Raw genomic sequence first — 27,688 nt, 5'->3', positions numbered from 1 at the left:
ACTTTATTATTCGTCTGTCTACATCTCCAACACTCAAAATGCTCTGTTCCACCTTGTGATGTCATGAAGTGGTAGTTTTCAAGTTAAAAGCTACATTTTATCTTTAATTCAGTAGAGATTGGCAAATTCCAGGACTAAAATGATTCCAAATGATTCTAGTGAAGGTGCGTGGAGTTTAAAAACACAATGGAGCACATCCTGTATTACCACATGATGACATCACAAGGTGGAACAGAGTGTTTTTTGCTTTTGATGAGGAAACAACATTATAACATAGATCAGAAAATTGCATAATACGGGTCTTTTCATAATGTTAGCCTATGCACCCTCATTTAAAGGTGCACTATGTAACTTTTCTGATGGAAGATCTGTCGTCAAATGCTTGTCTCCATGGCGACGTTATTGTTTTGCTTGTAATGTTCATAGCGTGGAATTAAACTCATCTAAAGATTTGGGGGGGTTTTTTGCACATTAAAAACAACTGTTACTAAATAAATGCAACTGAGGAACATCTCCATGGAGACAAGCAGGTGGCGGACCTCATACCAGGAAAGTTACACAGTGCACTTTTAAGATATTGCTTTTTAAGTGTTTTTGTACAGTAGGAAACATTAGAATTGAAAGATCTATTTTATGTTTAGTCAAGGTTATGTGAACACAGCGTATTCAGTCAGGCCAAACGGGGCAGAATGGTTTCTATGGGTAACTATTCAAGTAATAATTTCTGTCTGTCTTTCTTTTTCTTTCTTTCTTTCTTTCTTTCTTTCTTTCTTTCTTTCTTTCTTCTTGTTTTCAGATTTGGGACAAGCATACACTCTGTTCACTGAAATAAAAGGGCCAACACTGACTTGTTTGTAGAGTATAGACGTTATGCACAGACACCATTTGATTTGAAAAATGGCCAGACAAAATGTGATTTTTGGCCTAATTTTTGTCCACGGAGCATTTTTTTATAGCTCAAATTATCTTTATACGGCAAAAGGAAAACTGAAAGTAGTTTTTTGCTTTGCCGTGACTGTGCAGAGCTTATCTGGCGTTAACTAACGAGTCATAAACATGTTTTTCAAGGAGAGAAAGGTTCAGTTGTTTTGTGTCAGATCCAAAGTCTGTATCAGTGATAAATGTGAGTGTGTCATGGATTTATACTAAGAACTGGATAAGACACTCCTGCTCTGTCCTGGGGCGAGGTCGACTAGTGGCCGCTCTAGGTACTGCAGGTACTTTTAGACATTCAAACTGGCCGTGTTCTGCTTTCACAAAGGTCGCATTTTGTGGATGTTGTTCTCTCTTTTCACAACATGAACTTTTTAGAAAATTTAAATCATCAAAGCGTCTAAACGTTCGCTTTGTAAAATTTAGCCTTTAGTGCTAGCTCCGCTCTAGCAGGTATCGCTCTGATTGGTCAGAACTGGTCACTCTGGGCAGTATTCTATGCGCCAGTCAGTACAGGCTATTGAAAATAATGCGACGCCATCTTGGTTTCACCTTCCAGACTTTTGTTTCACTTCCATGGTGCGTTTTAGCTAGCTGTTCACTGGTTTTCTTCTGTTAACTTGATTTTCTTGTTTTAAATGTCTTGTTTTGTCTTGAGTTATAGACTTTTATATTTGTGATTAAACTGCAGCAGCTCTGTCACATTTTCGATTTAGCGTTTTGAGCTTTTGCACGTCTTTACTTTTACCAATCAAAAGCTGCGATGTCATCTGCATAACCTCTATAGGACTCATAGAACTGGAGTTACCATTAATAACTGATACCGGCTAGTTCAACCCAACAACTGCAATAATGCTAACTCACGAACTCATCAGTGTACACGTCGACGCTGGAGGCAAGGTGTGTGTCTGGAGTGTCTTGCCCAAGGACACACCAATGACACAGAGTGCAGTGGGAATCAAACCACCAACCTACATAGCAACTCTCATGATGATCATTCTTCTTCATTTGATAATAATTTATATTTCATACGCAAAACGTTACTGCGTGGCGTTCCTGGTTTATAAAGTTGTTGTTTTTTTTGCCATGGGAAAAGTCTCGTTATCAAAACTAAACTTGGAGGTTGCTGGTTAAATCTCCATTATTGGGTTAAACAGCAAAAATGTAAAAAAAAAAAAAAAAAAAAAATTGACAAACATACAAAAACAATGGCATTAGCTGTACTTTCAGTTGTCTCCCCAAGCTAATATTTACCCAGTCATTTCAGTAGGAGGTCAAACAGCTGGTGATTGAAACAGTGCCGCGCCCAAAAGCACAAAGGCGGTAAACAGTCTCATGTCCGCAGCAGTGACATCACCAGGAAACGGGAGCACGATCTGCGGACTCCACACGTTAAAAAAATATCAAAAAATAAAGCTCTCCTCTCATTGCTGGATACAGTTCTTTTTTGGGTGTCTCCGTCGACTTCTAGAACCTAGAGAAGAAATAAAAATAAAAATAATTAAGCTCATGTTTAATATTTACGTGCAGTACAACACACAGTAGTTACTTTAGTTTATACTTTGGAGTTTACTTTAAATGTGCAGCGTGATTCTTTTCATTACAAGTTACAGGTTACACATGTTTAACACACAAACCCTGCACATTTAGGCTGACAAACGCAACTGAAAACACTCTGTTCCACCTTATGATGTCATCATGTGGTAATACAGGAAGTGCTCCACTGTGTTTGTAAACTCCATACGCCTTCACTAGATTCATTTGGATGAGTTCAGACCTGGGATTGCCACTTATCTCTACTGAACTAAAGGTAAAAGGAGCTGTTAAATTGAAAACTACCACTTCATGACATCACGAGGTGGAGCAGAGCGTTTGGAGCTTTGGAGATGTAGACAGACTAGTAATGCAGGGTTACTAAAACATCTGTGAATGAAACAAAAAAATAAACAAGCATAGACTCTGTTCACTGAAATAAAAGGGCCAACACTGACTTGTTTGTAGAGTATAGACGTTATGCACAGACACCATTTGATTTTAAAAATGGCCCTAATAGACAAAATGTGTTTTCTTTTTTTTTTGCCAAATTTTTGTCCATGGAGTGATTTTTTTATAACTCAAATTATCTTTATACGGCAAAAGAAAAACTGAAAGTAGTTTCTTGTTATTGCTGTGACTGTGCAGATCTTATCTGCCGTTAACTAACGAGTCATAAACATGTTTTTAAGAAGGGAAAGGTTCAGTAGGTATGTTTTTGTATGTTTTTGATGAAATAACAACATTATAACATGGTTTATAGCTCACAGGAGTCAGTTTTGTGTAATATAGGACCTTTAAGTAGATTTAGATAAAATACACATGTTGCTTTTAATAAAAAAAAAAGAAAACAAAAAACTACTGTATAGGAAGTCATGACAGATATACAAAAAAGTAAAGTACACATTTTATCGGATCAGCCACAAAATAAAATTAATAATAATAATAATAATAATAATAATAATAATAATAATAATAATAATAATAATAATAATAAACTAAATTACAATAAAAGTATAATGAAAAATATAATTAAAATTGAAATTAAATAATAATACTATTGTAAATCATTATTATTAGGATCAATATCAAGTAAGAGTTACACAATATATGTATTTAAGGTCAACATTTAATTTCATGGATATATTTTATATTTTAAACAGTCCAGACACACACTTTGCCTCCAGCGTTGGCGTTTACACTGATGAGTTTGTGAACTGAATTAGAAAACACTTAAATTATAACTTATTGATGATTAAGATAATTATTTTTATTATTCCAAAACTCCCATGAGTCATTGGGCCTCTAACAGTTCCCTTACTTGTTCAGAGTTTCCTGATCCGAGTTTTAGAAAATGCCGTCAGACTGTGTCATGTGACATTTGTACAGTAGTGAGTCAGAGCTGACACGTGGCCTTGTTTTTCGATCAAACTTAAACCTCAGGCTCAAAGACAAGAGCCGGAGCCAGACTGTGTGAGGTGTGTTTAATCATGGAAAAACTGTAACACTCAAAGTAAACTGGGAACAAACAGATTTGGCTTAGTCATGATTAAATCCTGGTTTAGTCCTGATTTAGTCCTGGTTTAGTCATGATTCAGATCTGGTTTAGTCGTGATTAGGTCCTAGTTTATTCCTGGTTTCGTCTTGGTGTTTAGTCCTGGTTCAGTTCTAGTTTACTCTTGGTTTAGCCTTTTTTGACATATTTAGTGGTTGGTTTAGTCCTGGTTTAGTCCTTGTTTAGTCCTGTTTTAGTCCTGATTTATTCCTTGTTGGTCCTTCTTTAGTCCTGGTTTAGTCCTTCTTTAATCTTGGTTTGGTCCTGGTTTAGTCCTGGTTTAGTCCTTGTTTAGTCCTTGTTCAGTCCTTGTTTAGTTCCGGTTTAGTCCTGGTTTAGTCCCGGTTTAGTCCTTGTCTAGTCTTTGTTTAGTCCTTGTTTAGTTCCGGTTTAGTCCTGGTTTAGTCCTTGTCTAGTCTTTGTTTAGTCGTTTAGTTCTGGTTTAGTCGTTGTTTAGTCCTGGTTTGGTCCTTGTTTAATCCTGGTTTAGTCCTGGTTTAGTCCTTGTCTAGTCTTTGTTTAGTCATTTAGTTCTGGTTTAGTCCTTGTTTAGTCCTTCTTTAGTCCTTGTTTAATCCTGGTTTAGTCCTGGTTTAGTCCTTGTTTAATCCTGGTTTAGTCCTGGTTCAGTCCTGGTTTAGTCCTGGATTAAGTCTTCATTTTTCAGCCTAGTTTATTCCTGCTTTAGTCCTGGTTAAGTCAAAGTCGTCGCTGTGACCTGGTTTACAACTGGGACCTGTTCGATGGGTTTAGACCGGGTCCTGGTTTGGTTTTAGATTCAAATGGAAACAGACCAAGTCCCAAGGGTTTAGTCGATCCAGAGTTAGTTCTCATTTAGAGTAGACTTAGTTTAGACTTGTTTTTGCCCTAGTTTCCTACATTTGTTAATACGCCAAGATAAACCCAACCCCTTTTTTCGTCTTTAGTCTCATGTGGTCTTTTATTATACCTTGAAACAGGCACAGACCAAACGTATAACGATTATTGCACGCATTATAAACGTCATGTACAGGCCTGTTTAAATGTGCTGCAGCCCCCATTGGCTTTGGCTGTGCGTTTGAACGACAGCACTGCCTTCACGTCTACATATTTCACAAGAACAGTTTCCTGCCAAGAAACCGTGGCCCCTAGAAACAGGTCTATAAAATGAATGCATCAGCAAGTTTAAGTACGTTTAAAAATAGACCTGATTTGAATCTACACATACTCTGGAACGAATCTGAGTCATAGAATTTTAAAGAAAACTCCAAATGAACTGGGTCAATGGGTTTATTTCCTCATCACAAACACACCTGGAGTCGTGTTTGGTTCATTCACACATGTTTAACACACAAATCCTGCATGTTTAGGTTTATTAGAGTTCTTCTGTCAAACTGAAAACACTCTGTTCCACCTTGTGATGTCATGAAGTGGTAGTTTTCATGTAAACTTTTAGTACCTTTAGTTCAGCAGAGATTGGGACTTCCAGGATTGAAATGATCCAAATGATTCTAGTGAAGGTGTGTGGAGTTTATAAACACACGCAGCACTTCCTGTATTACCACATGATGACATCACAAGGTGGAACAGAGTGTTTTCTGTTTGAGAGAAAAACTTTGCTTTCTGAGTTAAACATGTGTGAATGAAAAATAACACAACTCCAGGTCTGTTTGTGATGAGAAAACATTATAACATAGATCAGAAAATAGTATAATACAGGCCCTTTAGCTCTAATAAATCAGAATGTAAAGCCAAAACAAAATTAATATTCCAAATTCTAATCATTTTGTTCCTCTTTTTTAACTCATATATATTAATTATTTACAGTGCATCTATAAAACATAAAGGTGGTATTTATATAAATAAAACATGCACCCACCCTCTTCTCCCGCGCTGACGTCCATGGCCTGTAGGGACACGCTCCGATGTAGAAGCTTCCCACTCTTCTTGCTTTTGTTCTTCGGCGTTCCCGGTTTTTCCAAGATCTCAAACCCATCCTCGGAATCATTCCCCCCATTTGCATCCACCAACAGCACCTTTCCATTCGTTACCGGGCTGTGTGACGATCCCACTTTCCCATTCGCAACTGGGCTGTATGACCTTCCCAGTTTCCCATTCGGAACCGGGCTATGCGATGTTCCCAGTTTGCCATTTTGTAGCGGACTATGTGACGTTCCCAATCTACCTTTCTGTGCCGGGCTGTGCTGGGTGACCGTGCCTTCATCTATAGTCTCTGGTGGTGCATTGTGGGTATGCTTCCCTTTTAGAAAACTCTTGAATGAAGCAAGCTGTTTCTTGGAATGATGCTTCTTCAGATTCGGCTTCACTTCGTGCTCTTCCTCCCCGACATTCGACCTCGAACTTTGACCCTCTGTTTTGTCAAGCTTAACGTCCTTGCTAGCGTACAGAAAACTGCTGTGCACGCCGCCTTTTTGAGTATTCGCGCTAGCTACGGAGTCTTTAGCGGAGGGCAGATCTTGCAGCGATCTCGTCAAACCCGTGTTATTCCCGAAAACTAGCGAATATTTGGGATTGTGGTACTTATGCGCTGGGACTTTGACATTTTCGATTTGCTTTGAATCTCCAGTCGACATTTGGAATCGAGACGTAGTGACGGGGATTGGTCTGATGGGTTCTACTTTGGGTTTCTTAAGGGGGGAGGTGACGGGCGGTTTGGTGATGTTGAACTCGCGGTAAAGGTCAACTTGTTCGGAAATGGCGTAGAGTTCTCTGAAATCCTGATCGAAGACGTCCAAAACCTGCCCCGTCATCACTGTGATCGTGTTTCGGTCCATGCGAGATGAACTCCAAGTGAAACTGCACAAAAACAGCTTTATGTTAATATTTTCTCATTTTGCTGTTACATCATGATAACTACACCTTAATTAACCTTAATAAAGCATGAACTAAGACTTCATAATGAACAAAGTGTTATTAAAGAGGAGGTAGTTTACTTCTATGGGCTATTAACTGCTAACACATAACATAACCTTTGCTCTCTGCGCTAAGTCACTCCCCCTTCAGAGCACTCATGAAACTACTGCGCATCACATCAGGTTTGTCAAGTTGCTGTGTACAGTTTTGTATCATGTTTTTGTATATTTATGGAGAATTGTCGTGTGGGAGCATGGGTGATGAAGGCCTGTGGGCGGAGCCTTGTACAGAATCTAACCGCTAACTGTAAAGAGGGTTCGAAAAGGCCCAGGAGAGATCGCTAAAATACTCAAAAGTGACATATGTAACCTCTTCAGTCATGTTTTTAATGAGGGAATAATGTTATAACAATCAGGTACAAGACTTTTGTCGTCCTAACCTGTTAATTAAGTAGTTACTAAGCCTGAATTATTCTTAAAGAGGAGGTATTACGCAGAATTTACCACGTTTCCCATGTATTTGATCAAAATGTGTCTGGCCCCAGTACAGATATATTGTATAAGCAGCTCTTGAGGTCAAAATAAGTCCACTGTTACTGTCCGAAAATCAGGATACGAGTGATTAGCATGCTAGTTGCCGGTAGCTTCACTCTGATGACAAAACTCCACTCCATTCCACAGCACAATATGGCTCCTATAAGTGTGTTTAAGTTGTGAAAAGCACTTAAATGAGCCATATTATGCTGTTTTCTGATATTTTAATATATTTACGCCGAGTTTTTCTCTCAAACGGCTCCCACTTGTGATGTCATGCGGTAATACAGGAAGTGCTCCACTGTGTTTTTACACTCCACACACCTTCACTAGAATCATTTGGATAATTTCAGCGCTGGAATTGTCGAATCTCTAATAAACAAATGGTAAAACGGAGCTGTTAACTTGAAAACAACCACTTCATGACATCACAAGGTGGAACAGAGCATTTTAGGGTTTGGAGATGTGGACAGATTAGTAATAAAGGAAGTAACAACATTATAACACGCCTTAAAGCTACACAATAGTCCATTTTACGTAATATAGGACCTCATACGGTAAGTGAGGAATAACTTTGGACCATTGCAAACTGTTAAACTGAACTGAACTATTTCTGTTTTTCATGTTTTTAGACGGTAAAAATCAGATACAGTCACTTTTACAGAGTTTTCTTTTATATAAAACTCCCTGATCCTTGTTCATTTTTAACCAAATCAAAATCATTACAGAGCTCCACTGTCCTTCCAGGCCACGGCGCCACATCACAAAGAAACACAGCGAACAAGGCCGGATTTAAACCCTCCACAAAAGAATAAAACCAATGATGATTTCTGTATTCAGGCAGTGTCACGATCACCTTTTCTCCGCACTAAACCTTGGTAAAAAATCAATTAAAAAGCTAAATAAATGAGGCTGTTCAAACATGTGTCATCTTGGTGAGGTTAGATTAGCTACAGCCGCTACGTTTTTGATGAAGTAACAGCATTATAACACGGCTTAACGCTCACACGGGTCCGTTTTGTGTAATATAGGACCTTGACTACATAACCATTCGCCATCTGCAGCGGCTCTGGTCCCAAATGCTGACGTGACATTTGACTGGACAGCTCTGATGCATGGCTGTTTGCTCCTCTCATTATAAAGCTCCACAAATGACATCTACAACGCCCCCTGGGGACAATATAATGGATTTATCTGTCTCCCTGTGTCCCAAACATTCAGTTCAGGACAATAAACAAGGGATTAAAAACATAGTATCGTCTTTGTGTCAACCCCAAGCATGGAAAAACGTATTTTTTTTAAACGGTTGAATCGGGAAGGGCATCTGAAGCCGCTTAAAACAACAAAACTAGTTCATTTTAACTCTATAGCGTCGGATGCTATCACAGACTTCCCATTACCGTAACTCCGCAACCAATTGTGCTTCATGTAAATTCAAGCGGCGTCTCAAAGCAGAGGCACGGGGCTCTTTAAATATGTTACTGTCATTACGGTAATGTGCTTAACGTTGTCCCCCAAAGACGACCAATCAGAGCGCAGGTGCCACCAGGAAGGAAAAATAAGGATGGATATGTAAAATAGAGGTAGTTGTGTTAAAAAAAGGCAAAAGTACATGCTAATACTTCCTTTAACATGATTTTTATGGCTAAAAAAAATGAAAACCTCACCTCAGTGACTTAAAAAGTGCTTTTCACAACTTTCAAAGGCTGGAGCGACGTGCTGTCATGGTAATGCTAACAGTATCTAGCATGCTATCCCGCACTTCCTGATTATCTGAAAATAAAATGCTAATTTGATGCAGACGATACACAGAGGACTTATTTTTACAAGACAGTAACTGAAACTGCAAAATAAGTAAAAAAAAAAAAAAAAAAAGTGGTGGTAAAGTGGACTAAGAAATTAATATTGGAAAAAAAATATCTGGGAAAATTGCTACTTAAATAAGACTAACTGTAAGGTTAAATGTTGAAATGTAATATTTTGATTTGTAAAGTTATTGTGCAAACGAGAATTTAAACCAGACGCTCGTCCTTTACCGTAATGCTGTCTCATTTATACAAGTAAAACCAACAGTCACTTTCGGCGATATATGACGTTTTTGTTTGAATTATTTGACGTCAAGTTACAAGTTGAGCAAATTTTTATTTTTTGTATTCAGATTCCGGGTCTTACAATAAAAGTTCATTATGGTTTGAAGTCACAGCAGAGAGGCTCAATTATGGTCTTTTAAGATTCTTTTTTTTTTTTATCAAATAAAGGTTTCACAGGAAATAATAATAATAATGCATGTTATTTATAAGTGCCTTTCAAAACACCCAAAGACACTGAACAAGACAAAAAAAAAAGCTGTAATTCTGCTCATGTCTTTAAGTTGAAAACAGGACTCTCCACACTCTAATCACTCTATATACTGCACCATCAGCTGCTTTTCTATAGGGTAAAAAATACTTCAGTACCATGAAGGGTCTGGGATTATGGGCTGCATTTGAATAAATATGAGATCAGTAAGTATGAAGTGGCTGAAAGAACATTCTACCATGTTAAAACCATTTACTTTACAAAGAAGTGGACTAAGTGAGTGTGTTATTAATGTTTGTTTCTTGATTCACAGACAAAATAGCAAAATAAAAACCCCAGGATCGTGTCGAGCGGGTTAATACGAACATTTTAAGACCAAAATGACAAGTTTAACAGCAGCAGTTACAGAGAGAGGGGTGAATGTTTTTTCAATAGAAAGTGAATTGAAGCCAGGGTCGATGGAGTCATAAACGCGCCCATGCTCAGTTTCGATATAGAACGCGGCGGCTAGCAGGTGAGCTATGTCCATTTATATATACAGTGTATGGATATAATATAGTTCCCTCATCAAAAACATGACTGAAGAGGTTTTAGATGTCATCCATGCATGTTTGACTAATTTTGTCATCTCTCCGAGGCTCGATTCAAACTCTCCTTACGGTAAGCTGTACAAAGCTCCGCCCACAAGTCTACGTCACCCATGCTCCCACACGACAATCGCTCCATAAATATACAAAACATGATACAAAACTGTACACAGTAACTTCACAAACCTGATGTGATGTGCAGTAGTTTCATTAGTGTGATGCAGCTGATTGTGTTGTGATAGTGCTCTGAAGGAGGAGTGACTTAGCACAGAGAGCAAAGGGAGGGAAGCGTCAAAAGCAAAACTCACAAATCACGTTAATGCATTGTTTCCGGCAAATATAGCATTTTCAAAACAGTCAAAGCAAGCGTGGTGATCTAAAAGTGTTAAGTCAATACCCCATAGAAGTAAAATACCCGCTTTTTTTTGTATGTTGTTGCTGTAACTGACCTATACGATCCGAACATGACCTTCTCTCCATCCACGAGCATGTACTTAGAGCAGAGGGACCCAGGAAGTCTTCCACTGGACAGAGCCAGACCACAGCCCCGAACCAAACGCACTCGCAGGTTCTGTCAGAAGGAAAACAGACGGACCTTAATGCACAAAAGTACAATTACTATAGATCTACTGTACAATACAATACTAAGGAATAGACTTGATGCTCGATACTGACTCCAATACCACGATGATAATAAAAACACTCTTTCTTTAGACAATAGAATGTGATGTTACACATTAAACGGTTGTACTTTCTTTTATATTCCCATGTGGAGTTATATCTGTTAATCCCTCAGTCGTCCAGTAGGTTCCATAGTCGTCCATGGGCGTGTACTAGTCTATGTACTATACTTATACTTATACTCTCTCTCTGTATGTATCTCCCTCTCGAATAAAGTTGTAGTTACTGCTACTACCACCACCTGTACTATTACTACTAATACTTGTTGTTGCTATTGCTGCTACTGCAATTACTGCCTCTACTATTACTACTTTTGCAGGTTTACTGATAGTACTAGGTATGATATTAGATTACTCATTCTACGGCTCATAGTAAAACTGCTCTACTTTAATTTACCACAACCACTACAACAACTGGTACTACTAAAGTGTCAACCTTTACTTTTACTACAACAACTACTGCTACTAAAATTACATTGTTATTACTACTTAAAGGTCCTATAATATGAGAAATTGACTTTTGTTGTGAGTTATAATGTTGTTTCCTCATCAAAAACAGATCTGGAGTTGTGTTTTGTTTCATTCACACATGTTTGAATAACCCTTTATTTTTTATCTGTCTACATCACATGTGTCAAACTCAAGGTCCGTGGGCCAAATGTGGCTCTCCGCATCATTTTATGTGGCCCTCGACAGGGTAAATTAAAAGGTATGATGGTCTTAAAATGTCATTTTATTAATAGATACAAAGCCATATTTTTACATCTGGGCAAATGCAATATTTTAAAATAAGTAATAAGTAATAAATACAGAAACAGTTAATTAACAAGTTAAAGGGCAGAGCGTGAGGGCAGCCATTTTGCTGACGTGGCCCTCGGTGAAAATGTGTTTGACACTCCTGGTCTACATCTTCAAAGCTTAAAATGCTCTGTTTCACCTTATGATGTCATGAAGTGGTAGTTTTCATGTTAACTTCTACCATTTACCTTTAGTTCAGTAGAGATTGGGAATTCCAGGGTTGAAATGATCCAAATGATTCTAGTGGAGGTGTATGCAGTTTAAAAACACAGCGGAGCACTTCCTGTATTACTACATGATGACATCACAAGGTGGAACAGAGTGTTTGAGAGAAGAACTACTGCCTAAATCTGCAGGGTTTGTGTGTTAAACATGAATGAAATAAAACACAACTCCAGGTCTGTTTGTGATGATAAAACAGCGTAACATGGGCCTTCCTTTACCACTTCCTTATGTTGTGTATTCTGTCCCCTCGCACTTTAACTGTTTTTTTCTTACATAAACGTCTGTCACGACATCATTTATTACAGTTATAATACGACGTGCCCGGACAAACAGCGCGGCCACGCCTTCACCCACACAGAAAGATCCTATTTGTTTAAAGGGGAGCGACTGGGACTGTAAAGACATGCGCATAATTGGATAAGTGAGTCAACATTAATTAAGACGTCAGCTTTTGTGTTTCGTGATTCAATCCATCGACTGTGTAAAGGCGAGGACTGTGGGAGCGTGAGGTCATCTACAGCGTCGGCTCCAGTCAAATGAAGTTCGTCGAGGCTAGCGGTCATAGCGGCCGATTTAGAGCCGACTTCCATATTTGCAATTCCGGCCGCGAGTATCATAGCAACCAAAGAGCTAATCCGGAGCGAGGCTGTTGAAGGTAACGCCCCTTCCCGCCCACGCCACCGGTTTGGCAGGGAGCGGCGCTTATGCAACACTGTCAGTCAAACCTGTTGCTAATGCTATTAATGTTCATACCTTAATTTACAGAAACAATAGCGAAATAAAAATACCAGCCGAGCGGGTTAATACGAACATTTTAAGACCAAAATGGTGAAATTTTCCATAGAAAGTGAATTCGGGGTTGGGAAGTGAAGCTATGCTAACATTGGAACGCAGTGGCTAGCAGGTTAGCTATGTGAATATGCTTTACAATTACAAATACAAACATAAATACAGCTCCCATTGCCATTACTACTACTACTGCTACTACTACAAGGCCTACTAATAAACATAGACTATATATAAATGTACATAGCTAACGTGCTAACCGGCTACTACTACTGCTGTACTTTGTTTGTTTATTGCTGTTGCTACTACCGCTACTGCTACTAATACTACGACAACTACTTATGCTACTGTTACGACTACTACTACTGCTAAAAAGTTATATTTCCCTAAAATATCTTTCTTCTTTCTTTGTTACCGTCCACTTCCTCCTCAGACCAGACCGATTGTTAGCACAAAAACTTACTTGTTAGTTCATTGTGGCTCTGGTTACACAGGCCGACTGTAAGGAGCTGTTTTGGAGAGTGTGAACGTGCATCAGGAACTGAGAGCGGTGAAAAGGCCTATTTAAAGCCCGATCAGGTGACACAGTGGAGCATTAGCATCGGGGTCGCTAACTGCAGCTAACACGAGATAAGATGTGTGCAGTGTCACCAGCGCAGGTAGAATCTCAAGTCAAATCTAGGCCAGTGTTTACTTACAGTTTTTAAAAGGTGGATTATGTAACTTTTGTAAAGGATTACTGTAAAAAGAGACATGTTTAAGTAATGCAGTAATGTATCTAGTCACATTTGAAAAGTGAGTAGAAGACAGTTAATTACTTTTTTCCTGTCCAAAGTGTGTGTAACCCTTAGAACTGTGTCATAAACGTAGACTGTATATATAAATGGACATAGCTAACCTGCTAGCCACCACTTTCCCAACAGGAAGTGATCATGTGCGCACTTCAAGCTCCATCAATTCTGGCCCCAATTCACTTTCTACTGAAAAACTGTGGCCCCTCTCTCTGTAACTGCTGCTGTCAGACTCGTCATTTTGGTCTTAAAATGCTCGTATTAACCCGCTCTACATGATCTTAATGTTTTTATTTTGCTATTTTGTCAGTGAACATTAATAACAGACAAATCAGGCGCCGTCTTTCCCTGAGATCGTTCCCACTAGCGTTAGGAACAGGTTTGATTGACAGCGGGAAGGAGCGTTACCTTCAATAGCCTCGCTCCGGATTCGCTCTTTGGTTGCTATGATACTCACGATCGTAATTCACCGCTATAACTGTTAGCGTCGATGAGCTTCATTTAACATTTGACACAGTCTATGGTCATAAAACAGTAAACAAAAGATAAACAGAAATCTTATCTTGTTTTATTCCGTGTTATTCCATGTGAAGTCTGTTTGTTCAGCACTTTGGCTCTGGATGTTTTTAATGTGCTTTATTATTACAGACTGATAGATTTTTTTTGAGTGATCTTCTGACGTCAGATATAGATCAGCTGTGAACCAAAACCATAAAGATATTGGTTTATGGAGTAGAGAGTTTGACATTAGGTTCCATCACAGAAAGTGTCGTTAGTGTGACTCTTTAGAAGTTGTTTGTCGAGCTGCATGTTTCCTTTTCAAAGTAACTTACAGTAAACAGTAACCACATTACCTTTGAGATAAAATGATAAGAGAAGTGATTAGATGACTTTTTGAAGGCGTTATCAGTAATCAGATAAGTTTTGCAAAGTAATCCGACCAACACTGTTTTCCACCAAGTCCCTGTTAAACACTGAAGTGAAACCCCTTGTGTGCTCTTACCCGGAGATGAACAGCGCTGATCTGGAGCCGGGAGCACATGTCGAGGAAGTGAGGTACTCCGCCCTCATCCAGGACGATGTAGACGGCCACGGAGCGTCGGGATGAGGCGTCTAAGAGGTCCTGGAGGATCTGCAGGTCGGTCAGGAGGTCCATCGCGATCGCCAGCACCTAGAGACGACAGAGGAGCTGGGTTATATGGGTTGGAGAGCCAAAACACACTGTATCAAAAGGGGTGGGCCGGTTACAATGGCTTTTGTGGTTGTCATGGTGGTGGTTAGCTGCTCTTGTGGCTGACTGGCTGGCACACAGAGCAGTTTTTAAAGTTTTTATCTTTAAAATTTTAACTTAACATTTTGGGATTTTGACCAACTAAGAAGTGGACCCTGTGCAGTTCATAGGACAGAAAATAAGGATTTTGGATTGTGTGATTTGAGCAGTTTGTTTTTTCTGTATCCATGGTGACCCAGCATGGAGCTAGTTATGCTAAATAGCTAGCTCTGAAATGCTACAGACTTTTTACACAAATACAACGGGCTTTCTATACCAAATATGGCAGAAGCTGTTCTAGAGTTCACCTGGCTCCCCCTAGAGGCTGCTGTGATGCTGCAGGACGCAGAGGAGGGACACTTTTGTCCTGAGGGCTGCTCCTCTCCTCAAACTTGAGCTTTTCTATTAGTATTATTATTATTATTATTATTTTTTTTTTTTTTTTTATTTAATTAATTTATTTTTTTTAATGCTCCATGTGCTTAAACTGCTCCTCAGGGACAAATTAAGTGATACTGATTGATTGAAATATAGCTGTCAATCAAAGAAGACACATGATTGGTTTGTTAATAATGTTCATATGTTGATTTATGGACAAAATAGTGACATAAAAACAGGATCTCGTACAGCAGGTTCAGTAAATTGGAGCCAAAGTCAATAGAGCCAAACCTCGCCCAAGCTCACGTTGAACTATAAAAAAAGTATTTCACACAAGTGTAGTTCATTTGATCGTGTTAAATGTACGATAGAGATTTTCATCAACAGGAAAAATACAAATCGGTTTCTTGATTTCTCTCATAAATTGTGTATTTATTTTTGTTTGCTCAAAGTCGAAGTTCGACCTTGAAAACTTTAGTCAGGATTTTACTGCGAATATGGTCAAAATAACCCCTGAAATCATAGGAAAAGTACTTTTTACTTTCCAGCTTAGTTCAGAACTATAGTGGTGTCAAAAGTACAGATACTGCTCTCAAACATAGTGAAGTGAAAGTAAAAGTCAAAAGTATCAACTGTAAAATGTACTTAAGTAAAGCACAAATACCTAAAATTCTACTTAAGTACAAGATTTTACTACTTGTACTTTGTTACGTTCACCCCATGTGCAGATTAGAACAAAGTCTGCTCACATTTATTTTTATTTACACTGGGAAACATCTGCTCCCGAGTTTTGCGTCATTGTATCGGCACGTCAGGGTCATGGCTTTGTCTCCAGTCGCATGATCTTATCTTTTTGTGTTTTTGGTTTGATGACGCCTGAAAGCTGCACGTTCAAAGAGATTACACGTACGGCAACAGCTCGTCACGATCGCGATAAAAGCCATAAAAGCTGGATTTTTGTGGGTAATATATAAATGTGTTACATGCAGATGAAACCACACTAACAAACAGACCAACTGATGCTTTGACAGATCCACGACGTTCACATTCAACAGAGTCATCACCACAGGAAGCCACATGCTGTCGGCGCCCCCTATGGACAGCTGCGCATCACACTAGAGAGCAGCTGGTTGTTTTTTTCATTTATACCGAATCCTACGAGTGTCATCGATTAAGAAAATAAACCTGGAGATGGAAGTGCGTACGTGACAGTGGGCGTGTCCAGGTGGAGGTGAAAACTTGGGGTTGATTGACAAAATGGCGTCTTGGAAATAAGCGATTAAAGATGACTCAAATGTGAATCGCTCCAAATACAACTTCGAGAGATTAAATGGTGAAGGGAAACAACTCTGACATGGATAAAAGCTCTGAAAAGCTCTGAAAAGTTTGCAGAGTAGGTTTGATTCGAGCCTTCAGTCACCGTATTTCCACTTTTATTTGGTTGATCATGTTTTCAAAATGTCTCACTGTACAAGACAAATAATCGTTTGTCTCGTTAACTACTAAACCGATCGTTAGCTGCAGTTCTGTTTATGATCAGGAGGATCAAAACTGAATCGTGCAGATCAGGTATCGACTCCAGGGTATCGGATCGGTCGACCCTAAATAGGAACAAAATACACTGGACGTGGTACAGGTGTCACAGCCGAGACCCTGATACTGATCGATACAAAAACTACAACTGAAACTAAAGACTCATTTGAACAGATCCTGTGAAAATAAAATCACACTGGACAAAGTTGGAGCTTTTGTAAAGAGTTTAGCTGAAAATATTAATTTATTGGCTCACAAAGAGAATGAGAATAGATGGGACTATACTACTACTACTACTACTACTACTACTACTACTACTACTACTGCCTCTATTGCTACTACTACAACTACTACTACTAGTACTACTACTGCTGATACTACTACAACAACAACAGCTACTACTACTACTACTACTGCTACTACTACTGGTGCTGATGCTGCTACTGCTACTATTGCAAATCGTACTACTACTGCTGCTTTTGTTACTACTACTACTACTTCTACTACTACTATTGTGACGTCATATGGTGATACAGGAAGTGCTCCACTGTGTTTTTAAACTCCATACACCTTCACTAGAATCATAATTTCAGCTCTAGACTGTCCAATTTCTACTGAACTAAAGGTAAAAGGAGCTGTTCATTTGAAAACTACCACTTCATGACATCACAAGGTGGAACAGAGCATTTTGAGCTTTGGGGATGTACAGACTAATAATAAAGTGTTACTCAAACATGTGTGAATGAAACAAAACACAACTCCAGGTCTGTTTTTCACTCGGTAACAACATTATAACACAGCCACATTAAGTCTTCACATTTTCATTCGGGTCACATGGGCGTGTTGCACTTTAAGGTCGGTTCTGACTCCGTTTGAATAGAGTTTACTCTTTGATTTGTTCGTACCCAGCCGAACACGTCAGACAGGCTACGCAGAGCAGTTACAGTGACATCATATTTCAAAAACACAGGTAATTCCCTCGTGAAGTACTTTTGAAATACCCCAACCGTTAAAAAGCTCCGCCCATTTTGACGCAACCACCAACACAAAGATACAACTGAAGAAGCCCGAGGTTTAATTAACCACTGTGTTTGGAGAAACTGGTTCTTCCTGGCAATCGAAAATGCTGAGTCTTCAATTCTTTGTTAACCATGAACAACAGCGTTTACAGATTAAACCACCACATGATCCAAGGCTATTTGTTGTTGTTCTTTTGATTCTTAAACTTGAACTTAGGATATGATGAAATAAAAAAGGGGAAGTGTACAGTACAGTACAGAGTGTTTTCAGTGTGAGAGAAGAACTTTAAAGGGCTAAACCAGGACTAACCAGGACTAACCCAGGACTAAACAAGGACTAAACCAGAACTAACCCAGGACTAATCCAAGACTAAACAAGGACTAAAACAGGATTAAACCAGGACTAACCAGGACTAATCCAGGACTAAACAAGGACTAAACCAGGACCAAACCAGAACTAACCCAGGACTAAACCAGGACTAACCCAGAACTAAACCAGGACTAATCCAGGACTAACCCAGGACTAACCAGGTCTAATCCAAGACTAAACAAGGACTAAAACAGGATTAAACCAGGACTAACCCAGGACTAAACCAGGACTAACCCAGAACTAAACCAGGACTAACCCAGGATTAACCAGGACTAATCCAGGACTAAACAAGGACTAATCCAGGACTAAACAAGGACTAAACCAGGACTACATCAGGTATAGTACTGTATACTATTTCATTTGGTACATGTTTGACTAGTTGTGTGTACATTTTAATTTGAACTGACATGATGTAAATAAGTAAAAGCTCTATTAAAGCAACACTCTGTAACAATCTGGAGATGGTCCGTGACCTGTACGACTCCACGGTCATGAAAAGTTAAAGCTATACTTCAGAACATTCTCTACGGAGATCCACACATTTTGCCGCTCCCTACACCCACAGACAAGGAAGCATTTTTCAAAACCTTTTTTTAAACCGATCGTCCCGTGTTTCCGTGTATTTTTCCATAGAATGATGAAGCGGTGAGACTCGGGCCGTAGCCTTCGGCCTATGGCTCCGCTCGTCATCGGGACTTAAACGGGAGCAGGTGTCGACACGCCGCTCTGGCTCTGCCCCGTGAGCCAGTGAGCGCCTACATCCACTCAGGTGCACGGAGGGAGAGCCGGGGGGTACTCAGGAGACATGTATTTAAAAGAGCAAGAAAATAATAAGAGAGAAGAAGAGAGAAAATGAATGAAAAGAGTACTCAAAGTGGGAAAAGTGTTTGTGTTTAAAGGTTATTTGATGCAAAACTGACTCTTGTGAAGCTGTTACCTCCTCAAAAACAGACCTGGAGTTGTGTTTTGTTTCATTCACACATGTTTGAGTTACACTTTATCATTAGTTTGTCTGCATCCCCACCTTATGATGTCATGAAGTGGTAGTTTTCAAGTTAACAGCTGCCATTTTACCTTTAGTTTAGTCGAGATTGGACATTCCAGGGTTTGAAATGTCCAAATAAACGTCGGATAGTGAAGGTGTACGGAGTTCAAAAAACACAGCGGAGCACTTCCTGTATTACCACTTGATGACATCACAAAGTGGACCAGACTGTGCCACTGTGGAGTACTCGGCTCTGCTTCAGGTTTTGTGGGACAGAATAAAATAAAATCCATCCAACACAAACTTTGACACGTGTTTGTTTTTTTTCTTAGTGTGATAGAAGTGTTTTTGGCAGCTGCGTTTCCCTCCAGAGTGACTCAAACAAACGTAATCGTGTGAGTGTCTCCTTATCTGCCCGTGCATGTACCTGCGCTAGACTCGGGGGCGGGGCCGTGCCTGCAGGACGCGCTCTGATTGGTCGAGATCTTTGCTATGTGCTGGCTGTAGAGATACAAAATGTCCCAGTGAGAGCGGAGAAATATGAAACTGTATTTTTTGTTTTTCAGGTTCAAAGATACTGTATACGTGATTGTAATCTGAGAAGTCTGTACAAGTATCGGCATATACGTATGGTTCAGTAATCTGTAAAACGCCATATTGTCTTGAATATATTTGAATTATTAGAGTTAAAGCCCCACAGTGTAACAATTTTAACCAATAATTTAACCTAAAATAAAAGCATATTTTTCTTCATTTTTGTTGATTGCACTGAAAAACCTAGAAAAACATGGCTCTTCCTTCACCTGGAGGATGTCCTGCTTCTGTTTGTCTCCATGGAAATGTAGTTCATTTGGTTATAATCTCACAGTACGGCATCAAACTTATCTGTCTCCATGGAGAATGTTCTGAAGTGTGGCTTTTACTTTCTATTTCAGTGTTACTAAAATGATTGTCTCAAACTAGACATGGTTTTGGCCCAACTTAGACCTGGTTTAGTCCTTGTTTAATCCTGGTTTAGTCCTTGGATAAATCTGTGGATAGACCTGGGTTAGACCTGGTTTAGTCCTGGGTTAGACCTGTTTTAGTCCTGGGTTAGACCTGGTTTAGTTCTGGGTTACACCTGGTTTAGTCCTGGGTTAGACCTGTTTTAGTCCTGGGTTAGACCTGGTTTAGTCCTTGGATAAACCTGGTTTGGTTCTGAATTATACCTAGTTTAGTCCTTGATAGACCTGGGGTTAGACCTGGTTTAGTCCTTGGATAGACCTGGGGTTAGACCTGGTTTAGTCCTTGGATAGACCTGGGGTTAGACAGGGTTTAGTCCTGGGTTAGACCTGGTTTAGTCCTTGGATAGAACTGGGGTTAGACCTGGTTTAGTCCTTGGATAGACCTGGGGTTAGACCTGGTTTAGTCCTGTGTTAGACCTGGTTTAGTTCTGTGTTAGACCTGGTTTAGTCCTGTGTTAGACCTGGTTTAGTCCTGAGTTAGACCTGGATTAGTCCTGATTTAAACCTGGCTTAGACCTGGGTTAGACCTGGTTTAGACCTGGTTTAGTTTTTGGTTAGACCTGTTTTAGTCCTGGTTTAGACCTGTTTTAGTCCTGGTTTAGACCTGTTTTAGTCCTGGTTTAGACCTGTTTTAGTCCTGGGCTAGACCTGTTTTAGTCCTGGTTTAGACCTGTTTTAGTCCTGGTTTAGACCTGTTTTAGTCCTGGGCTAGACCTGTTTTAGTCCTGGGCTAGACCTGTTTTAGTCCTGGGTTAGACCTGTTTTAGTCCTGGTTTAGACCTGTTTTAGTCCTGGTTTAGACCTGTTTTAGTCCTGGTTTAGACCTGTTTTAGTCCTGGTTTAGACCTGTTTTAGTCCTGGTTTAGACCTGTTTTAGTCCTGGTTTAGACCTGGCTTAGACCTGGGTTAGACCTGGTTTAGACCTGTTTTAGTCCTGGTTTAGACCTGTTTTAGTCCTGGTGTAGACCTGTTTTAGTCCTGGTTTAGACCTGTTTTAGTCCTGGTTTAGACCTGGGTTAGACCTGTTTTAGTCCTGGTTTAGACCTGTTTTAGTCCTGGTTTAGACCTGTTTTAGTCCTGGGTTAGACCTGTTTTAGTCCTGGTTTAGACCTGTTTTAGTCCTGGGCTAGACCTGTTTTAGTCCTGGTTTAGACCTGTTTTAGTCCTGGTTTAGACCTGTTTTAGTCCTGGGCTAGACCTGTTTTAGTCCTGGGCTAGACCTGTTTTAGTCCTGGTTTAGACCTGTTTTAGTCCTGGTTTAGACCTGTTTTAGTCCTGGTTTAGACCTGTTTTAGTCCTGGTTTAGACCTGTTTTAGTCCTGGTTTAGACCTGTTTTAGTCCTGGTTTAGACCTGTTTTAGTCCTGGTTTAGACCTGGCTTAGACCTGGGTTAGACCTGGTTTAGACCTGTTTTAGTCCTGGTTTAGACCTGTTTTAGTCCTGGTGTAGACCTGTTTTAGTCCTGGTTTAGACCTGTTTTAGTCCTGGTTTAGACCTGGGTTAGACCTGTTTTAGTCCTGGTTTAGACCTGTTTTAGTCCTGGTTTAGACCTGTTTTAGTCCTGGGTTAGACCTGTTTTAGTCCTGGTTTAGACCTGTTTTAGTCCTGGTTTAGACCTGTTTTAGTCCTGGTTTAGACCTGTTTTAGTCCTGGGTTAGACCTGTTTTAGTCCTGGTTTAGACCTGTTTTAGTCCTGGTTTAGACCTGTTTTAGTCCTGGTTTAGACCTGTTTTAGTCCTGGGTTAGACCTGTTTTAGTCCTGGGTTAGACCTGGTTTAGTTCTGGGTTACACCTGGATTAGTCCTGGGTTAGACCTGGTTTAGTCCTGGTTTAGACCTGTTTTAGTCCTGGTTTAGACCTGGTTTAGTCCTGGTTTAGACCTGTTTTAGTCCTCAGATAGAGCTTAAAAACCGTTACTATTCGCTGAGACGGGTGGATGGCTCTTTTATCATCACCTTTGTACTTTGTTATTAAACCTGCACAAACGGCTTAGTCTTGGCACTGAAGTCACGATGTATTTTTGATGGATGAGTTCTGTGCCAGGTCAAAATATAGAACAGTGAAGGATTCTGGGATCAGTGCCAAGTATTTCTGACTTTAAGGAAGTGCATCATGTGCGACATGTTTCCACGGTATTCTGTAAAACTGAATGAAGGTTAAAGGTCGTGACTGTTTTGTGAGAGATTAAAAGATCACGAAGAGTTAAATGCGATTATTACTTCCGCTCCATGGAATCGTTCAGGTGATGTTACATACTACACCTTTAATAACAAGACTAAACGAGGCCTATCCCGTTTCATCCTGAAGCGACGTCTTTCAGCACACGTGAAGTTTGCATGAAAAATGATCAGCATCTGTAGTTTATCTGCAAATAAACGATAAAATCCGTCTATAAAAAGTACAGCGCTGCTTCAGAATCAATCAGGCTTTTGCGATTTGTCCGAGAGAAACTGAAAAGTACAAAACTGTGGTAGTAGCTCAGGTGTAACTCGAGTTTCTTAAAGCGTCCGGCAGCTGTCCAAACTGACGCTCACACTCAGACGCACTGATCCGCACGGAAAAAACAAGTCTGGCTCTGTTAAACTCCACAAAAACAAGTTATATTGGCAGAAATTGTACTGTCAAAATGAGCACGGTGTAACTTTTCTGGTGGAAGATGCATCACTTTCTCGTCTCTGTTGAGATGTGACCGTTTTGCCCGGAAAGTTCCACAATATGGCGTTAAAATGAACTCTTATATATGTATTCGATTACATATGTTTTACAGCGTTAAGAGGATTCAGAGTCATTCTTACTTTGAGCACACACGCCTCTCCACAGCTCTGACCTGTAACTTGGCCTAGTGGCGTTTGGAAGTTTAATGCAATAATGTGGAAAATTCTCAGGAAAGACATCATATTGCCATGGAGACAAGCAAAACAGTTACAAAGTGCACGTTTAACATAATATCAGCATTTATAAGCATGTATAAACTGACCATTTTTCGTTAGATTGATTCAGTTTTATAACAAAACAAAAAAATAAAAAATCTGAATGAATGAGACAATTAGTTTAGTTTTTTTGGACTTTAAAAATGAACTGAACTTTGGTCCAAACCACATCCTTAGACCTTTTCAACAGAATCATGTTTGTTATTACTCACTAACAACCTGATGAACAACTATTTTTGAACCAACACATAAAAAATCCATCCCATTCTGCAATTTTGAGGAATAATTTTCATGGAGAAACTAACTTCCTTCTTCCAAATCGATCGATATGAAAACTTAAAAGACCTTTGTACCTTTGTGTCTGGCCCCAGTGCAGATGTGCAATATAAACAGCTCCTGAAGTCAGAATAAGTCCACTGTGAACTGTCGGTGTCTAATTATGAAGCATGTTATTGTCCGATAATCAGGAAACGTGCGTTAGTATCGCAAACCGTTAAAAATGAACTGTTTTTGACGTGGTATTTTAAATCTATGGAGTATTAACTGTAACAAAAACATATTTGGCTCTTGTTGTTATGTTTTATTGTTTTGAAAAAGCAAAATTCACAAAAAAATTATGAATTAGCATGTTTTTACAAGGTTTCGCTTTCGTTTTCGTCTCCCCTCTCTTTGCTCTCCGTGCTAAGTCACTCCCCCTTCAGAGCACTATCACGACACAATCAGCTGCATCCCGCTAAAGAAACTACTGCACATCACATCAGGTTTGTCAAGTTGCTGTGTGCAGATTTGTATCATGTTTTTGTATATTTATGGAGAACTGTCGTGGGTGATGTCGGTTTGTGGGCGGAGCCTTGTACAGAATCTTACATCTAACCATAAAGAGGGCTTAAATAGGGCCTGGGAGAGATCGCTAACTTACTCAAACGTGCATGGATGACATCTAAAACCTCTTCAGGCATGTGTTTGATTAATACCCCCGCTTTAAGACAAAATCATGTCCACCATCTTTAATAAAACACCATTCAAATTTATATCATATTATATTATATTATAACAGTATTTTTGGGGGCAATATTCATCGTGTGTACTTTTTCTTTGCACTACTAGAAAAATTTTGGTTATTTCTGGCTATACGATAAGATTTAATCCATAAAAGTTTGAATAAATAACGTGTACGACCCATTACAGATGCAAAACTAATGACTAAAGTGTTTCATTCTGCTGTTTATTTACCACAGCCATAGACAAATAAGAAGTGATCATCGGCGTCACACTCACTTAGTCCACTTCTTTATACAGTATGTTTGCAGTTCACGTTTTTTTTTTAACAATATTGTAGATTTCCAATAGTTTTTGAGGTTTAAATCTTGTGTTTTTGCGATATATCGAACTTCAAAATGCGTCATTGTGACCCTTTTATAATGATATTTACTAAAAAGCTCAGCACATCACATCTCATAATAACAAAAGGATCTGGTCTGATCACTTCACTTTACCTTGAGGCCAATGGTAGTTTGTACAAGTTTGTTTTGAAGTCAACTCTTAGCTAAACAAGCGTAAAGTCTTATATGGGCGTACGGTTTCTTTAATAGGACATTTAAACGTGGCCTTGGCTCAGTGCGTGTTCGCTTGTTGTTACCTGCTTGTCGGTGATAAACAGTTAATGTTCGATAATGATTTGCTCAGGTGTATTTTAGACAGAGATGAGTCACTTTAATATATTTTGCATCGTCAGGTAATAAACAGGCTGACCTAGATTAGCCGAGGTGCTGTAAAGTTACTCATTATTGCCTATAAGCATAAATTATATCATAAATAATAATGGTTTACAGGTGGAATAATCGGTATAAACTGATACAGCAATGAACTTAAAGTGGACCCATTCTGCAAAGGTTTTAACATGTTCTAGTAGTTTCGTCTCATTGAGCCTCTGAAGTTGTATTTGCCGTGATTCACGTTTGAGTTTAATCTTTAATCGCTTATATTTATGACGCCATTCTGCCGATCTACCCCCGTTTTCACCCTCACCTGGACACGCCCACTGTCACGTACGCACTTTCTTTTCCAGTTCTATTTCCTTAATCGGAGAAACTCGTAGGATTCGGCAGCGTTACGTAGTCATTTTGGTGCAAATTGTTAAAAAATCCGCCACTCGCTAGCTGTCCATAGGGGGCGCCGACAGCATGCGTCGCTTTGTTGTGTTGACGTTTACGGCGACGTCAGCTCCCATTGGGCACCGCACTTTTCTAACACGGAAATCAGCGAACTTGTTTCTTTTATTGAGTCGTTTTAGATGAACAGATTGGCGCACTATGGAACTTTTGTAGTGGAGGTTCCATCACTTTTTGCCTGAAATGTTCCACTGTATGGCATTACAGTTGTCAGTAGCATTTGTTTCATTATCACAGTTGTTTTTACTGCTTAAAAATACTTTGATAAATGCGTTATGTGAGCGGTGACATCACGCGCTCGTCCCCACATAGACGTCTGTTTAATGCCGTAATGTGGAGCATCTCAGACCAAGTAATAACATCTCACTGAAGGAGATAAGGTGGCAGATCTAGCAACAGAAATGTTCCATAATGCATCTTTAATGGTTCAGAAAGATGTCAGACTACTGTTACTACTTCATACTTAATATATTCATCATATATTAAGTCACTACAATGTCACTACTTCTGTAACTATAGTACTTATTGGTTTGCCAACTTTAAAAGAGGAGTATTTTACTTCTATGGAGTATTAAAGAGGAGTATTTTACTTCTATGGAGTATTAAAGAGGAGTATTTTACTTCTATGGAGTATTAAAGAGGAATATTTTACTTCTATGGAGTATTAAAGAGGAGTATTTTACTTCTATGGAGTATTAAAGAGGAGTATTTTACTTCTATGGAGTATTAAAGAGGAGTATTTTACTTCTATGGAGTATTAAAGAGGAGTATTTTACTTCTATGGAGTATTAAAGAGGAGTATTTTACTTCTATGGAGTATTAAAGAGGAGTATTTTACTTCTATGGAGTATTAAAGAGGAGTATTTTACTTCTATGGAGTATTAAAGAGGAGTATTTTACTTCTATGGAGTATTAAACAGGGGGTATTGGCATGTTTTTGACGAGGTGTTATAGCATGATAGAAAGAAAAAAAAAAGTATATTTTACATAATACCTCCCGCTGCTAAATTAGTGGTATTTGAGAGAAGGGCCACATGATTAGAAGAAATGAATAGAAGCAATTGCTATTTGAAAGGTCACAATTAGTGAAGCACAAAAGCTGCAGTTCTTCCAGTAACAGCATTTCCTGCACTACAACAAAATCCCCAGCCTTTTGTTCAAAAACCTGTTCTCAGATGCATTAGTTTAGCAGCTGAACAGAATCCTACAGAACTTATTACACTTTTTTTTACAATCAAAACCTGTATTTGTACTTTCTCAACTCTAGATTCAAAGATAAATCATGTTGAAGTACTTCTATACCTCAGTGACTTTACTTGAAGTTTCAGTTACTTTCCGTTAGAGCAGTGGAGATACCTGAGGTCACTTTATGGCCCCTTTCACTGGTCACATGACCACTGGCCAATCACATTCACTGTTTCAGACAATTGACTGCAATTGGCTGAAGTAGGTCAGTGAGTGTGAGACAGGACAGATAAGACTGTGTCCTCCTTTCCACAGATATGGTCAGACCCTGCTGGACGGGGCTCACTTTAAAAAGCAGGATCTGGGGTTTTGTGGATAGTACAACTGTCAGGTCGACTACTGTCAGTATTACCCATCAGCCCCCTGTGCTGGGGGGCAGAGGGCTGCTTTTTATCCACAGACTAATGGCATTTTCCATCAGAATGAAACAAGTGAGAGTAAATGCTTTTTAAAAACTATGAACTGTGCCCCAGATGTAATACAAACATGTAATACACACGTGTAATACACAGGACTATAGTAATAAGATGTATAATATAATAATATAATAAGATCAGATGTATAATATAATCATATAATAATATAATAATATAATAATATAATAAGATCAGATGTGCATCACGCGCAGCATCAGCCCCTCGTGACTTTCAGCGGAGATGCCGCTGTTGTGCACGTACCTTGTGCGCCTCTTGGATGAGTTTGCGGACCACCTGTTTGATGTGGGGTCCGGGCCCTTTGGGCGGGTGCGTGTACACGTGCACGCGCGTCACCCCCTTGTACAGCCCGCTGCTGCCGGGCCAGCCGATGTCCAGCGCGGGGACCTCTGTGTCGGACATCTGCGGCCAGTAGGTGGAGTGCACCCCGGAGTCTGCGCTGCTGCAGCCCTTGGTGCCCCCGCTCCCCGCGCCGTCCCCCTCACTGTCCTTTTCATACTCATGGAAACTCTTGAGCAGAGTCTTGACCTCGCGCGCGGACAGGAAGTCTTTTGCGTTGTCTTCTTTCAGACGCGTTTTGAACGCGCCGTCCCCGTTCCGCACGAGCTGCTCCAGAGCCGCTCTCTGTTCTTCACTGTAGTAAAACTCAGGCCGAGTCTCCGGGACTTTCTCGTTCACGTTCTCGTCATCCATCACCGCGAGCTGGGACTCCGCCATGGCCTCGCGCTGCTCCTGATCCTTTCTCGAGCTGGAAGCGTCTACCTGTGCGTCAGGTGC

At 39.7% G+C, this 27,688-nt stretch overlaps 1 protein-coding gene across 1 annotated transcript; it reads right to left on the bottom strand.

Moving 5' to 3' along the window:
- Window positions 1-751: 751 nt before the first annotated feature.
- Window positions 752-27,688, bottom strand: fam83fa (family with sequence similarity 83 member Fa). Its single transcript, XM_033971742.2, has 5 exons — window positions 27,155-27,688; window positions 14,576-14,743; window positions 10,742-10,863; window positions 5,880-6,817; window positions 752-2,407 (listed from the first exon to the last, which is right to left on the bottom strand). The coding sequence occupies exons 1-5, from the start codon at window positions 27,626-27,628 to the stop codon at window positions 2,358-2,360; spliced, it is 1,752 nt and encodes a 583-aa protein (XP_033827633.1). The 5' UTR covers window positions 27,629-27,688; the 3' UTR covers window positions 752-2,357.

Source organism: Periophthalmus magnuspinnatus, chromosome 8 (genome assembly GCF_009829125.3).
Source record: "Periophthalmus magnuspinnatus isolate fPerMag1 chromosome 8, fPerMag1.2.pri, whole genome shotgun sequence".
In the NCBI taxonomy this organism is placed as follows: domain Eukaryota; kingdom Metazoa; phylum Chordata; class Actinopteri; order Gobiiformes; family Gobiidae; genus Periophthalmus; species Periophthalmus magnuspinnatus.
This window is presented reverse-complemented; position numbering and strand designations above follow the sequence as displayed.